General features: G+C 35.7%; 3 protein-coding genes across 21 annotated transcripts in view; 2 read left to right on the top strand and 1 right to left on the bottom strand.

Annotated features, from left to right (window-relative positions):
- The first annotated feature begins 8 nt into the window (after positions 1-8).
- On the top strand, positions 9-3025 carry LOC110832810 (uncharacterized). Of its 14 annotated transcripts, none has more exons than XR_002544055.2 (5): positions 9-165; positions 253-1384; positions 1483-1549; positions 1965-2008; positions 2801-3025. XR_002544055.2 is itself a non-coding variant. In XM_022070164.2 (5 exons), the coding sequence occupies exons 2-5, from the start codon at positions 265-267 to the stop codon at positions 2871-2873; spliced, it is 465 nt and encodes a 154-aa protein (XP_021925856.1). In that variant the 5' UTR covers positions 9-165; positions 253-264; the 3' UTR covers positions 2874-3025. The 14 variants fall into 14 exon arrangements, 3 of the variants coding, with proteins under 3 accessions (XP_021925856.1, XP_087213828.1, XP_087213829.1); XM_022070164.2 differs by having other exon boundaries at positions 253-550; positions 1965-2003; XM_087357702.1 differs by having other exon boundaries at positions 10-165; positions 253-550; positions 1965-2027.
- Positions 3026-4278: 1253 nt separating this feature from the next.
- LOC110832768 (uncharacterized protein C19orf47) lies at positions 4279-11068 on the bottom strand. Of its 4 annotated transcripts, none has more exons than XM_087357688.1 (10): positions 10925-11068; positions 10461-10657; positions 9698-9758; positions 8425-8532; positions 8072-8287; positions 7856-7995; positions 7282-7468; positions 6063-6275; positions 5614-5720; positions 4279-5171 (listed from the first exon to the last, which is right to left on the bottom strand). In XM_087357688.1, exons 1-10 carry the CDS (start codon positions 10938-10940, stop codon positions 4893-4895), a joined length of 1524 nt encoding a protein of 507 aa, XP_087213814.1. In that variant the 5' UTR covers positions 10941-11068; the 3' UTR covers positions 4279-4892. The 4 variants fall into 4 exon arrangements, with proteins under 4 accessions (XP_087213814.1, XP_087213813.1, XP_087213812.1 ...); XM_087357687.1 differs by having other exon boundaries at positions 7282-7492; XM_087357686.1 differs by having other exon boundaries at positions 9659-9758.
- Positions 11069-11207: 139 nt separating this feature from the next.
- Actn (alpha actinin) overlaps positions 11208-14856 on the top strand; it is a 37438-nt gene continuing 33789 nt past the window's right edge. For 2 of the 3 annotated variants that reach the window (XM_087357675.1, XM_022070087.2), the window contains exon 1: positions 11208-11474. In XM_087357675.1, the coding sequence (XP_087213801.1) occupies positions 11358-11474 (117 nt within the window). In that variant the 5' untranslated portion in view covers positions 11208-11357. The remainder of the gene's footprint in view (positions 11475-14856) is intronic. The other variant, XM_022070086.2, reaches the window with a different exon arrangement.

Raw genomic sequence — 14856 nt, forward strand, 5'->3', positions numbered from 1 at the left:
GATAAGTCTGGGTACGACAAATTAGTTGCACAAGTAATTGAAACAGCACGCACACAATTACTTCATTAGTTGTTAATCTAATGGGATTGTTTTTGTATGCCTTCTGAGTTTAACGAAAACTATACTTAAAAATACGTTTACTCAGTTTCAACTCAGTAAACTTTGGTTAGTGAGTAACTTATTGTGACGGTAGGCAGTAGAGAGCACACTTTTTTCACGACGAAAATTAACGTATTTTTTTTCAATTTTTAGGCGTACTTAAATATGGCCAAGTGGAGGTGTTCCGATCATTTGTCTGGTGTTTGGGCAGCAGAATTATCGGGACACGGAGAAGTTAGTTGCGGGAGTTTCATATCGAAGTCAGAAAACGAACGCAAGACAGAGAAGTTGGATTTTAAAAAATCAGGACATGTAAGGAAGCTTCCAAAATGCTCTTCAAAAAATGCAATAATGACGCGAATAAATCGTCTCAACTACATGATGCAATCTCATCAGAGTGAAATAGCTCGACTTTCTGATGAAAACACCAAACTTAAAGAGACTTTGGAAGGTCAGTCTTCACTTGTGTGTTCATTAAGAAAAGAAGTTCTTTACTTGAAGGGTGTGTTAGCAAACAACAAGGAGATTAGAATGTTGCTACAGTCTATACAAAACACGGGGCTGCCAGTAACTACCTCCATTAGCAAGCACACTCTGAACAATAACACACATTCAGCTCCAGATCACAATTATGTGCGTACAGGAAGTGATAGCAGCATTTGTTCACGTTTCAGTGATGTGGTTGATGGAAGCAGCACAACATTTACTTTAGATAAAAAAGAACAAATTTATATCAAAGATGATGTAGCACTTTCTTTGTCAATGCCACATCATGATATTCTAGATGATACACTCCTATCACCTTCTGATAGAAATCTTTATGATACTGAATTTTGTGATTGTTATTCGGTTCAGCCTACCACCCTTGATTTACCAGTCATTGGATTTGCAGCAGGTGATGAGCCATTCATGGATGTTGGTGTTTGCCTGCATGTTGCCAAGAGGACAAAAGAACAAATTTATGTCAAAGATGATGTAGCACTTTCTTTGTCAATGCCACATCATGATATTCTAGATGATACACTCCTATCACCTTCTGATAGAAATCTTTATGATACTGAATTTTGTGATTGTTATTCGGTTCAGCCTACCACCCTTGATTTACCAGTCACTGGATTTGCAGCAGGTGATGAGCCATTCATGGATGTTGGTGTTTGCCTGCAAGTTGCCAAGAGGAGGGTATCGTTGGAATTCTGTAGCACTTGCAGTAGCAGTGCACTTTCAACATGGGATGATTTGGATGTAATAAAGTGAAAGGAATTTGGCTTGTAACTTGATAATAATGGTCGGTATCTTACTTTGCTAGATGTACACTAAAAATGATTGCATGAAATATTCTTAATTTCAAATTGTATTATTGAGAGATTAAAATTATTTTTTCAGGCCTGTTGGATGACTTCACTGTAATGGAAGGCTTGCAGTTCTACCTTCCATGTGAAGTATGGCTAAGGTGCGAAAATTTGTTGTATATGTTCAGTTCTTGAAACTTACAGAATTTGACAGTATTTTATTGTGTTAAGTGGGAACTGCCCCATTATACATAAATCTGCAGTGGTTTGATTGTACAATTAGTCCAACATAAGTTATATACTTTGACTATAACAACATTAAAGTGTGCTTCATATAGTTTACAGTAATTAATAAAGAGTATGTGGCTTTTGCAGTTGTGTGTTGTTAAAGTTATCACGGGTTTTAAAATAAAACAGAGTTCTGGATTGTAATTATATAAAGGGGTGGGGGAATAATTCATGTGTGTTGGACTAATTTAAATTTTGTTGTGTTGTAATTAGTGATGTATACAATTTTGACTTTGTACAGCATATTACATGAAGAAGATTTTACGTATGTCCGTATTCTGTTTGCAGTCATGTGGTGGACCATGAAACTACAAGACGAAATGTGTGGTGAGGTACTAAAATTGTTTTATGGTCGGTATCTTCTTATATTTGTAATATGGAATTTATTAAGTGATATTTATATAAGGTAAAGTCTGATGTAACATGGACATTAAAGAGATCTTAAGAATATGTGCCTCATATCAGATTAATTTGTGTGTTCATTGTATAACACCATTAAAAATTCCAACAAGCAGTCTGAATCTTGAGGTATAATAGATACCTTTTTTATTATATTTTTACAAGTTAATTTCATTTTGCTGTTAGTGTATGTGCATTCTTTATAGGTGAATTCTAGAACAAGACCTGAAAAAACGTTAATTAGTTTCTTATTAAGTTAAAAGTTATTTTGTTTGCATTGTGAGAGTCCCACAATGTAGCTAATCACGAAGTTTCTACTACCCTCTCAGGAGTGAACCATGCTACTAATGTTTGGCCACAATTGTGTTGTGAAGGCAGTACTTGTTCAAATAATTGGTAGAGTATTGAAGAATGCTGACACTGTTTAGGTCACATAATTTTTGTTATGTTAATAGTGAATTGAGATGTAGGTGGCTGTGTTGAATATAATTGCATTTAGTATGTGTTCCAGAGTGGTACTTTAAAACTGATTTGATTTTCTGTATCGATATGATAAATTTCCCTCATGAGGTTATGTTTGTAGTATTTCATCGATTGTTTAGGAAATGTGATGGGATCTTTATTTAATGAGCCATATTATATCAGGCTTTTACTGTGAAACATGGAAATGTTGTTAAGTTGTAAAGCTAATGAGTGATGTCTGAACTAATTGTTTTGTATTTCAGCAATGGGAGATGTTCCAGTGATACGTACCATGTGTCATCAAAGTGTTCTGTATCTTATGAGTTAATTAAGTAAACATGTAATGTAGCTTCTACTTTAGTTTTAACTTTAACATATGTTGAATGAAAATGGGAAGTAGAGAAATTGTTCAAGCCTGCTAGGTAGATTGTCATATATGCCAATTGTATGGAATTTTAAAGATATCAATATAATGTATTACAAACCACTGTTTTGATCAGCTTTCCTTAACATACATTATTTCCTGAATCCTTTGTTGTCCATTAAGTGTAACTTGGCATGCTTTTTAAGAAGAAGAGATAAAGCTGTAATATGCTTTTTCATGTAGTGTTGCAGCATATTTCAGCATCAGATTGAAAATGTGCTTGGCATGTGTGAAACAGGCGTTCTAGATAACATTTAATTTCTGTATAGGTTAAAGCTTTTTGTGAACAGAATTATATGAAAAAGAAGGGTTTCTACATTAATTTGACTGGTATGTTCTGCCATGGGAAGGCTGGTCCAAAATCTTGTGTGACTGGTACATGGGAAGATCATGTAAATGATGGTGCTGGTTTTGATATAAATATGCACTTCAAAGTACAGGAATATCAACAAGATACTTTTAGCACTGTATATCCATCTTAATAGTATTCCTTTATTTTTCAAGACAACACAGGTAATCATCCATGTCTTCATTTTCCATTTATCTTCGATCATACAAACACTGAGATTTGCATCTATAATGGGGCCATGTAAAGCAGAGTCAAGAATGAGGATTTGGTGTACAAGCAGAGAGGTAATTTATGCAGTATTTTTAAATATCCCCAGCACTGTTTTGAAACATCCTCATCCCTTACAACCCTCAGAGTGGGTGAAGATGGAACACTGTTACATGTTTAAAATGTTTGTTTTCTGAGTTATGCTGTGTAGTCTGGTCAGTGACCTAATGTTTCATAGGTACTTGCTGCCTCTGAAACTATTGTAAACTTCTGCCATACTACATGGCATAACAACCCAGAAGATAGCCCTCTTTACACCTGTCACTCTAAGAACTTCAAGTCCTATTTGGTGTTACATGATCCAATCTGTTTGTTAGAGGTAATGGAGTCATCCTAGACTGTAGCTCTGAAATTTTGAAGATTGGAAGTGGGTCTGCAGCTCTCTGGGAAATGTGTTTGGCACTATACACTCAAAACAAACTTAAGAATATGGTTTCTTTAAAGAAAGCTGTGCAAAATTTACAATCTGGACTGAAGTTAGCATGTTAGAGTCAGTTTTGTAGAATCTAATATGTCAGTGTGACCTTCAGTACTTCACATCTTCTGTAGCCATCATTCCACTCTGTGTGCATTACCTATTTTGTACAGATAATAAGTATGTAGTTATAATAATTTATTGAGTGAACTTCGTGTAGTGTTATATTTTTTGGTCTATTTCTTAAAATTTGTGGATGTTCTTTAATAGTTAAAGGATATTCTGGTTATTCTCATATACATTTTATTAATCTAAAGTCAGCATTTACAAATTGAAAATGTAGCTGTAAAACAGAGAAACATTTCTCAATGTGCTAGTCTAGGTAAACTATTGCTATGGGAAAGCTGTAAATGAAGCATATGCAGATCTTACTTTCTGTAATTACAAGTCTGCCCTTTTTTTAAAATTATTTGTTATTGCAATTAAGCAATCAAAAACAACTTCAGGATGGCAAGGTACCCATGATCCCCATTAAGGTTCACAGACTTCAAAGAACAATAATATTGGAATTTATTATTGTTTCTGTATTTGTTAATGCCATGGGTATACAAGATCATGTAATAGCTAAATTCAAAGAAGTAATAATCACAATCCACATCTGCACTGCAGTGAGAACCTCAAATTTCAAAGAGTGAATTTGGTACTGTATATGGAAAAGATGGAAGATAAGTTATATGTTACATCATATAATGTAAAAGACTTTATAAGCTATTCAGCAGAGACCATACATGGTTACACATTAAATTACAGCACATTACATCCATCCAGCTGTCTTGTCACCGTGATACTTCTTTCTCCAGTTTGTCAGTAATTCATTATGTCAGATCTTTCTTGTGCTTCTTAGTTTGATGACCCAAGACGACTGAACACACCAGTCTTCATGGTGATAGAACCAGGTCCTTTGCATATTCCAGAGGCACCAATGCTGCTAGTAACATTATTTGATAACCTGACTCTATTATGATTTGTACTACTAGTAATGGCCTCTCTTGGCATGAATGTTTTTTTGGTTACACCACCAAATGTAACACTCTTCATTGTTGCAGTATTTAAACTCAGCATCCGTGCCTTGCCAGTGACACTTGTGACCTTCTCATCATTCTTTTTCACATAAATAATCTGTAACAAAACATTTAATGTCAATCCACAAAACTTACAAAAACAGTTTTAACCACAGTAAACTGAATTCAGTGCATCATTCATGTATATTTGGTTTCAGTACATACAACATTTTCATAAAGTTATTTTTCCATTTGTGAATTATTATGCTACTGAAATTAGACACTGCAATACACAACAGTAAAGATGACTTTCCACTGTGATAAAATTGTCATTCAGTAAGAAATTGTGTATTGTCCAGTACATTTGTTTTTCTGGCATTTCCTTACTTAAAAGCTCTTATTTCAGCATACCGCTTGCTTTGTGATATGAATGGCATATAATTACCTGTTTTGACTGCCTAGCATACCTGGCTTTTTGTCACCACTGACCAATACATACATCCTGAAGTTTCAGAATCAATGAGCTGAGGAAGTCTGAATATCTGTCCTCACACACATACCTTTTTTCTTCTAATAGCTGGTTCTGTAGTTGTAGTTGGACCGACCTCTGAATCGGAGCTCCCAAGCCTTGCTTTAACACTTAGTTTCCTGGCATTTGTAGGATTTGCTATAAGACAGAAGCCAGCAGCTACAAGTTACTGTTATAATTAAGATGTCTGCGTAAATTAGAAATATTTTGTTTCCAAATGTCACCAGTTTTTAAATAGTTATGTACATAACAATGTCATAAAATACTTAAACCTCTCCTTTGATTATTACATTTTATCTGTTATATTCACACATACTTGGTTATGTGTGGTATTTTACTAGAATCTACCATTGAAAACTTACAAATGTAACATTTAGCAAGTCTTTGAAAGGTAATCAGAACATATGAGGACATCAGGTCAGGATGACACAGGATAAAAGATACAAGCTTGGTTGCTGGCTGGATGGATGTATATCTCACCGAGAATTCCTGCTGTAGTCTTGTTAGTTTTGATAATCTTCTTGACCACTTTCATACTGTCTGGAGATTTCACACTGTGCAATAAACTCCTGCCTTCAGGTACTAAAGCTCCAAGTCGTTCCTGCACTTGGACTGTCTTGGATACAACTCGACCGTCCTCTGTTATGAGCTGCCTGGCTGATTCAATATCAGCCTGCATTGTGGGAACTTTAACTGCATAAATAGATCACAATTAAAGAATATTCCCATATTACCTTACAGGTTTGTCATTTTGAATCAGTATTGGAGCATTCTGTTCTGTATACATGTATATAACACAGTACTTTTATTTACCATCTACATAAGAACTGTTTGTACGTTATTAATTTACAAAGTGAACAGCAACATGTTGACACATATTTCATCATCAGGTGATTAATTTATGTACAGCATAAATACTGCATTAATATCAATTCATGTGCAAGCCAAATTTGTAAAATAATTTTCTTCTAATAGATTCATTAAAGGAACATATTACTATACATATTTGCTAATAAAGCCAAATCAACAAGAAGCAAAGTTAAATTTGACATAAAATGCCAAAGTTATTAAGGTGAATTCTTATATTTTGATAGTGCGTGGCCTGGTATATCATGCATTTATTTAGTGTGGGTAATTATAGTGAATGGAAACTGAAATATAATAATATGGGGTTATGTACTGGACTGCAGAGCATTTGAATTATTATTAGTATTATTTAACTAGGGATTATTTGGTAAGCTGATAATGTGTAGTAATTATTATTACACATTGCCAGAACAAAGCAGTTTTATGATACTATGTGTTGGGGATGCTGACCTGTAGCATATGCTATGATGAGACACCTGAAAAGGTGAGTAAGTCAGACTTGTGAGTTAGTTCTCATGCCTTTCATGAAGGCTGTAGGCCAGGCTCATTATTAGTAAACATTGCATTAATGAAATGTATCACAACATGACCTTGTGAAGCCAGTTCATAAATTAATACCTTTATGCATTGTATCTAAAATGGAACATGCCATCAATTCTACTCTCATGACCAAGCCGATGTAAGCAATCACATACCATTCTTATAAATTGAATTTCCTTTTCTAACTTATCTCGCATTGTAATTTGGAGACTGCAGGTTTGAATTTCTAAGGTGAATATTTTCTATTCCTCAAAAGTACAACATTAACAGTCTTCCTTAAAAAATTTCTTACTTTTTTGAATTTCATTTTTATTGATAGATTTCTTCCTTTGTTCTTGTTTGAACACTCCAGCATAGGGCAAGACAGTCTCTCTGGAGATTAGGCTGTCCTCCAGGTATGTTTTGTCTTCAGAAAAGTCCTGGTTTGATGTAGAAGACACCTGAGATTTCTCACCCAGGCGTGAAAATACTGATGATTGCTGTAAGGGTATCACTGTGATATACTGGAACAATTTCATGAAATAAAAATCCGCATTATCTTATTCTACACTATACTTACCTTCTTTAAGCTTACTGAGTAGGTGCTGAGATGTTCTGGACATGTTACATAACTTATTGTTTGGTGGGATAGAAAGGACTGGAAAGTGCACTTATGACTATCAGAGAAATACATATAATTCATGTGTGTTGGTCAGTACCATAAATAAACCCACCATTCGATCACATTGATCTTATTTACTTAATAGTTTAAGATGATGGACTGTTATTTTGTAAGTCTGAATTTAAGTACTGTTCCGTGACACTATTTGTTAAGCATCTTGATTTTTAATTTGTTTCAGAAGCTCTGATTAAGTTGTATCAGTTACCTTCTCTGATGAACTGCTAGCAGGTTTCACAATATTTAACCCCAGTCCAGTAATTGTTATGCTTGGGACTTCACTTTCAGTGGTGCTTGTAACAGATCCATCTCCCAGCCTATCAAACACGGTCTTCTTTTTCTGAGTCACTGTAAAACAAACACCTGTGAACTGTGTCTAGTGAATCATTCAAGACATTACCATTTCTTTTACAATAGTACTTACACATTCCCTGTTTGGCTAAAATCCTCTGTGTACGTGGGGTTGATCCAGATGGCATTGTGATTTTGTAGCGACCTTCATGTTCTGGCAGTACACGGCGCACTTTCTTTACAGGTGATGCCAGTACTTCTTCTTGAGGTTTTGTTTTCAGCGTCTGCTTCTTTGTTTTTGAAACTGAAGTACTAGGAACACTAGTTTTCTGTTTTTCTAATAACACTGCTGTAAGATAATCCAGTTAAATTCACATCTCAAGAATTAACAGATTTATGGGAAAGGAAAAATCTTTGTTAGGTTCAATCCAGGTCATTCTATGTAAGTGAGCAAACTTGTCATAGAATAAAGAGTTGCTAACTTACTTTGCTGAGTAGATGCATCATTATAATCATCATCACCACAACTGCCCCCACCATCACTTGAACTGGGATCAGTTTTTCTTACATAATGATCTAACATTCTGGAAGCAGCTATAAATTAACAAATTTATATTACAGTTTAGTCATCATTGGGCTAATTTATAAATAGCATGAAGAGGTCCTCAATATTTTCATTAAAGAGTAAAATAAAAATTAGTTATGAAGCAAATGAGATAAGTGCAGATACTGATTTTGATCAGAATACTAATAATTCTGATGGCATTAATATTGAATACATAGTATTAATGATTACAGAAGTGAGAATTTTTTAGCTAATCCCAGACATGCTACATGCAATGTCAAGAAAAGACAGAATGTTTAGCAGTGAAACCACTCTGATGATGCTGAAGATACGTAGTATAAATGTAAACAGTACTAGTCTTGTGTTAATTCCTTTATACTGAAATCTTTAATTTTTTCACTCTTGTATATTTAGAAATTATGTATTCAACTGCAGTACTTATATTAAGAGTGTGGATAAGAGATAAAGGTTGGATAGGTGTCTTGGTAGCACATCCTCAGTGTACTAACTAGAAGTCTTCCATTCAAAGTTTCATTCTTCCTTAGAGAATTATGCTTTATAGTTCAGTCAATACAGTGACTGGCTACGGACTGGACAACCAGGGTTCGTTCCCCGACAGGCAGAGGATTTTTCCTATAGCCTCTGGGGTCCGCCCAGCCTATGAAATGGACAAGCAGGATTTGTTCTCTGACGGGCAGAGGATTCTTCCTCTAGCCTCTGCATCCAGATGGGCTCTGGGGCCCACCCAACCTCCTGTCCAATGGGTACTGGGGTCCTTTCCTGGGGGTAAAGTGTGGCCGAGGCATGACACTGACCACTCACCCCCATTTAGTGCCGAGGTTAGGAATGAGTAGGAGCTATACTGTCTCTCACCCAGAGCGCCTACATAGTGTAAAGTGGGACAGCTTTACTTTTTTAATTTTACAGGTAGACAAAAACAGTCAATTCGCTTTCAACTTCCTCTTACTTATAGCAACGGAAATAGAAATCAAAACAATGGTTTAAAAAGTAAGATAAAATTCTGTTCAACAATAACAATCTGTTATCAAAACAGGTTAGTATATGAGAAAATATATATATATATAAATGTATGGAATTTTGGAAATCTTATCAATTGGAGCACTGACGGTGACCTTGACTGCTACAGTCCTATACCTGGCAGTGATGATTTTCGCAAATTACTGGAAAACTTACGAGTTGATTTTTGTGATGATTGTACATTGCCTGAAGTTCCAAGAACTTTATCTCGAGCATTCTGGAAAGAATATTAAAAATATACATATTCTCTCTTTTTCTCTCAATATATATTGGAATACTACATTTTTAATAGCTGCTGTTTTACTTGGTTACTGGAAAACTACTGTATGAAAATCCCTTTGTGAGTAAACAAGCAAATTTAAAAAATATGTTCTATTGCATTTGAAAATGTTCCATATTTCTTCAACAAATCCAAAATGTATTAGATTATACTGTAAGGTTGTTCCAAAGACTGATGCTGATTCAGAGTGATCATGTTAGATCTGTCTTTGGACATCCTGGATTACACAGCAAATGTCAACATATATAACATTTGGAGAACAATCAGTTAAGTGGATGTGAGGTTTGTAAACCTCAGATGATTAAAATTAACAGTGGTATGAGTCTCCTTATCTACAGGTAATGTAATGAAAACACTTAACATGGAAGATTTAAGAGAACAAGGGCATTACAATTAAACATAATAAAAACAAAGGCAAAATTAAAATATATGAACCAGGTGGTAGGAACATATGTAAGCACTGCCTGTTTTGTTCTTACAAGGCACTAGGCTGCTTTTTTAAAATTCTGATATCTTGGGTGCCGGGTTCTAAAGATTTTCTTGCTGTTACCACTGCCATGTTTCAAGAATACTGTTGGGTTCTTCACAAAATTGAAAAATTACATTCATATGTAAATATGAGAAATTATGACTATATACCTGCTCATAAACATGTTTGGAGTGCCGGAGGATACCAATCACATCTCCCATTAAAGTTATTCCCATATCTTTTAAATACTCTTTATTGAGATCCAGCAACATATCCATTCGAATACGGTTATTAGAAAACGACAAAGCATAGGAAGCTGCTATTCCTGCTGGTATTCCAGCATCCGTAAAGAATTTAATCCATGTACCTGTAATAAAAAAATGCACTATTTTCACTCCTAACTCATGACTGCAAACAAATCTGCAGCAGTTCATTATTTCAATCTTAATTAAATCTTATTCTCCAGCATCACAAAAAAGTTGGATGACAACACAACCAGGGTATCTCTTCAATGTAAAGACGTCATGGATAATTGAAACAATGAATTGGCGTTATTGCTCTACATTTTTCATGAAACGCATAGAGGATTTGCTAGTTTTCATTCATAAAATATTACATCTTTATCTTAACCTACTTGTAGCACCAGCCATCTTCGATCTCGGATTACATACATTCCATATGACCAATGGTGGAAGAGTTGAAATATGGTTAATTCGTTGTATTTGCCAGGTTACTAGGCATGACCAATGTCCTTTTCAAGGTTCTACAGCGGAGTATTTTTAAGTAGGAATTTTAAGTACTGTAAGTATATATATTTAATATAACAATTTTAACCTATATTAGAAGGTTTGCATTATCATTTACTTGTTGAACGTTCAAATTAAAAGTTTTGGTCACGTGGGTTCCCCATTTTAGCCTCATCGAGCACGATAGCCGAGGGGGGATTGTTGTAGCGAACCCTGTAGGAGGGTTTGTGTACGGTGCGTGAGGTGGTGTGACGCCCTGCCTCGATTTTCTGCCGTGGAAGGGACTTTTCGATCACCGAGAATCAGTAAACTGAATTAACGATGACCGATCACGCTATGAATAATATAGATCAATATGGGGATGGTTACATGGAACCCGAAGAAGAATGGGAACGAGAGGGACTACTTGACCCAGCATGGGAGAAACAGCAGAAGAAGGTACGTAGTGAAAGCTCAAAGGGGTGTAACACCTCGCGAAGTGTTCAATCTGATATTTTGACACTATTTATGCAAGAAGAAATATATGTATGATGCCTGGTTACAAGGCTTCATCTTTTTGTTCTTTTCAGTTGTTTGTCACTACGTATAAGTCGTGGCTTGTTTACATCAAATAGAAGGAAATGTTAATGTCAGTAAACGTGTTGTCACAATTGGGAACCTTGATATAACATGATATTATAATGGGAAGTTGTAACTTTTATAGGATCAACCAAATTTTTGATCTTCAGAAATGTTTTCTCCCATGTACCGTTGACATTGTGAGCCGAAGTCCCATAGCAACCCTTTGGTTTGCAGGAACCATGATAGTTACAATGTCTCCCATTAGCAGTTCCCGTAATGTGCACCCTTCCAATGGTCAAATACAGTTAATTGATTGAAGCAGACTTTAAGTGAAATGTTTTAATTGTCAAGTCTTAAATTCTCAAGGCATTTAATTGTAATTCTGCAGGTTTTGGTCAAAACATGGTAGCTCCAAAATGACACGTTTACAGGGCAGCATCATTAAAATTCAGTGCTTGTTTCATTTCTGTAATTATCAGACAGTCCATTCTCCTGGTAGCAGTTTTGTGAGTTGCACTTATCACAGACCAAACAAAAGAGCACCTAAGATTCAGTCATTAATCATACTTATCTCAGGACCAATTATGGAGTTATCATGTGTTGGTTAAACACTACGGAATTATAATGCAACAGTTTCAATTATGGTCTTCCAAGTTGTAATGCAGTAATATATGATTTGTAGGCTTTGTGGCGACTAAACTTAGTAAAATGTTTTTGGGCACTCAGCTACGTCAGTTGGTTACACGAAACAACCATCATTCTGGGAACCACCTCTGTCCCAATCATCAGGGTTCAGAACCTGATTGCACAAGAAGATATTGAATGCAGTAATATGTTTATGGCCTTAAGAACCTCCTAAGTTTCAGTTTAGTATGTTTTAAAGATAAGGAGAGAGGCTGCTGAATCAGGTTCTCCTTTGGCACTTCTGTAACTGATATCATATTCATAGGTAATTAGCTTATACCCAGCTTTATCTTGCCATACAGAATTTGATTGTTAAGTATGTACATTTTGTACTTATCAAATAAAATGTGGATATGTAAATTGACTAAGCTTGTTTATATTCGCAAAGAACAAATTTAAGTGTAGTATAATACATCTGTGTATTAATTTTGTTGTATTATGTGACATTTGAGGTTCTCATGGTTGTGAGAATGACATTTTTGTTATGGGTTTTGATGCTGTGTAGATTTCTAGGTAGATGCAATTGTACACTGCATCACAACCCTGAAGTACAACGTAGTTATTTATTCCATTAATTTGCTGTAATGAAAAAATTCTTTCCTATTTCACTGACCTCTTAAGAGAACAAACTTTATATTTGTCTTCCTGCAACAGCTGACATGCCTGTTTGCCCTATATTTTCAGGTGTTATTAATAAGTGTGTGGGTTGAAAAGATAGTGGCCATGTTATAAAATTTGCATGATTTTGCGATGCAGCATATGGTCAGTGCAGTAAATTCATAGTGTGTGTATAAAGTTAGTAATTAATGGGGACGTAAAGTCTATCCATTTGTCTGTTTCATTGCATAAACTACACTACATTTTTCAGTGGAATCTATATATTATAAAAATTTGTGATTCCTCGTTGTCGTCAATAAATTACGTCATCAACAATATAAACAAACTCGGCATTGTTGTGGAACACGACAATGCCGAGTACAACACAACAATGCCGAGTACAACACAACAATGCCGAGTACAACACAACAATGCCGAGTACAACACAACAATGCCGAGTTTAGTGTCTTACTCAAGATTTTAAAACGCAACCAACCCCCCCGAAAGGGGGTTGGTTGCTTTTTAAACACTTGATTAAGCTCCCCCGAAAGGGGGTTGGTCAAGTGTTTTAACCCTCCATTCGGGGGGTTTAGTTTAGTTTAGTTTCTTATACAAGATTTTAAAACGCAACCCCCTCCCCCCCCCCCCCCCCGAAGGGGTTCGTTTCTTTTTAAAAACTTGACCAACCCCTCCGAGGAGCTCCGAAAGGAGCGTTCTGCCCTAGTAGATTTTAAAAATTTAAGTAGAGAATTTAATTTTGGTGCATATGAACTTCTACTGTACATACGTAGAGCCAAAATTGAAATTTATAAAGATTTTTTAGGAATCACTCTTTCTTTGAAAGTAGTAAATGGACGAAAATGTAGAACTTGTTACGTTATGTGAAATTTATTGGAACATTTTTTCGCATGTTGAATAACAACGCATTTGGAAAGATAATTTATTACTCTGTGCTAAGAATCTATAGTGCAGTTAGGAATCAATAAATTTGTGTGTGGAGTAAATAAACAAAGCCATTGTTGCATGCAAAGTACCAATTGACGAATTTGGAAAATATGTGTGCTTTAGATTACAGCATTAAGACTTCAGTTCTGTTGAATAGAACTCGTACAGATTTTAACCTTTATTCTTAATGTATGGAATCGTAATTTCTTTCGACAAAGTTGCAGCTGGAAAATCACCTGAATCTCGTGTTCCTCATTCTGACAATGGTTCACGTTACTAAGGAACTACCTTCTGGTCGAGGAATATTACTTATCACAATAAGAGTGTGAATAGCATGAAGTGGGAGGGCTCGCAGCGTCTGTATACTGAGGTATGCAGCAGATAAAGCTGACTTGTAATCTCAGTCGTGAGCGACCAGTGGTTCTATGCTTCTTTCTCCCTATTTTTGGGTACTTCTCGGTAGGCGCCTGTAGCGTCACACATCGCCGACTGGTGACGTTGCTCGACGTACAGTCGCTTTTGCTTTCAGCACAGATTGTTTGAGATTTTTGGGACACAAATACGAGTACATGTCGTCGATTAGGATTCAGGATAGCTCAGTCAGTCAGCAACTGGTTATAGGCCGTACCTCCATTTTCCAAGGTGTCTTCATGGCAGTTACCTGGAGGAAATATCCAGAAGCGTATGAGGTGTCTGAAATATTTTGTGTTGTAAAACGCAGACACGAACCTGTGTGCCCCACATGGTATTCAAGATTGTGGCTCTAACCAGGATCATTATTACCATAGTCGAGCCATAAAGAAGGCAATAACAAACTTATTAAGCTGTAAATGGAAAGCTTTTTCTGCTTCCTCGGACGATGTATTCAGCCGTTCGAAAAATACCCCAATTTTGTTTTGTGGGTTATTTAACAACACTTTAACGCATAGGTCATGTTATTTCGGGTAATTGAATAAAACGGTTGTGACCTATTTTTAGATGCTATTGTATCATGTGCCTGGAGGGACTGGCGAAAACGCTCTGGTTAGCCGGT

This window comes from Zootermopsis nevadensis, unplaced genomic scaffold (genome assembly GCF_977971745.1).
Source record: "Zootermopsis nevadensis isolate Lab colony 2312 unplaced genomic scaffold, Znev_1.0 Znev_ptg000028l, whole genome shotgun sequence".
NCBI lineage: Eukaryota > Metazoa > Arthropoda > Insecta > Blattodea > Termopsidae > Zootermopsis > Zootermopsis nevadensis.

What these genes read in the sequence shown, in the direction of transcription:
- LOC110832768 (XM_087357685.1), bottom strand. An exon ending in TTTAGCCAAACAGGGAATGT is followed by an intron (nt 7,996 to 8,071) that starts GTAAGTACTATT and finishes TTTGTTTTACAG; the next exon opens with TGACTCAGAAAAAGAAGACC. An exon ending in CTAGCAGTTCATCAGAGAAG is followed by an intron (nt 7,493 to 7,855) that starts GTAACTGATACA and finishes AAATTGTTCCAG; the next exon opens with TATATCACAGTGATACCCTT.
- LOC110832810 (XM_022070164.2), top strand. Translation starts at nt 265, where the DNA reads ATGGCCAAGTGGAGGTGTTCCGATCATTTGTCTGGTGTTTGGGCAGCA. An exon ending in ACTTAAAGAGACTTTGGAAG is followed by an intron (nt 551 to 1,482) that starts GTCAGTCTTCAC and finishes TTATTTTTTCAG; the next exon opens with GCCTGTTGGATGACTTCACT. An exon ending in CCATGTGAAGTATGGCTAAG is followed by an intron (nt 1,550 to 1,964) that starts GTGCGAAAATTT and finishes TTCTGTTTGCAG; the next exon opens with TCATGTGGTGGACCATGAAA.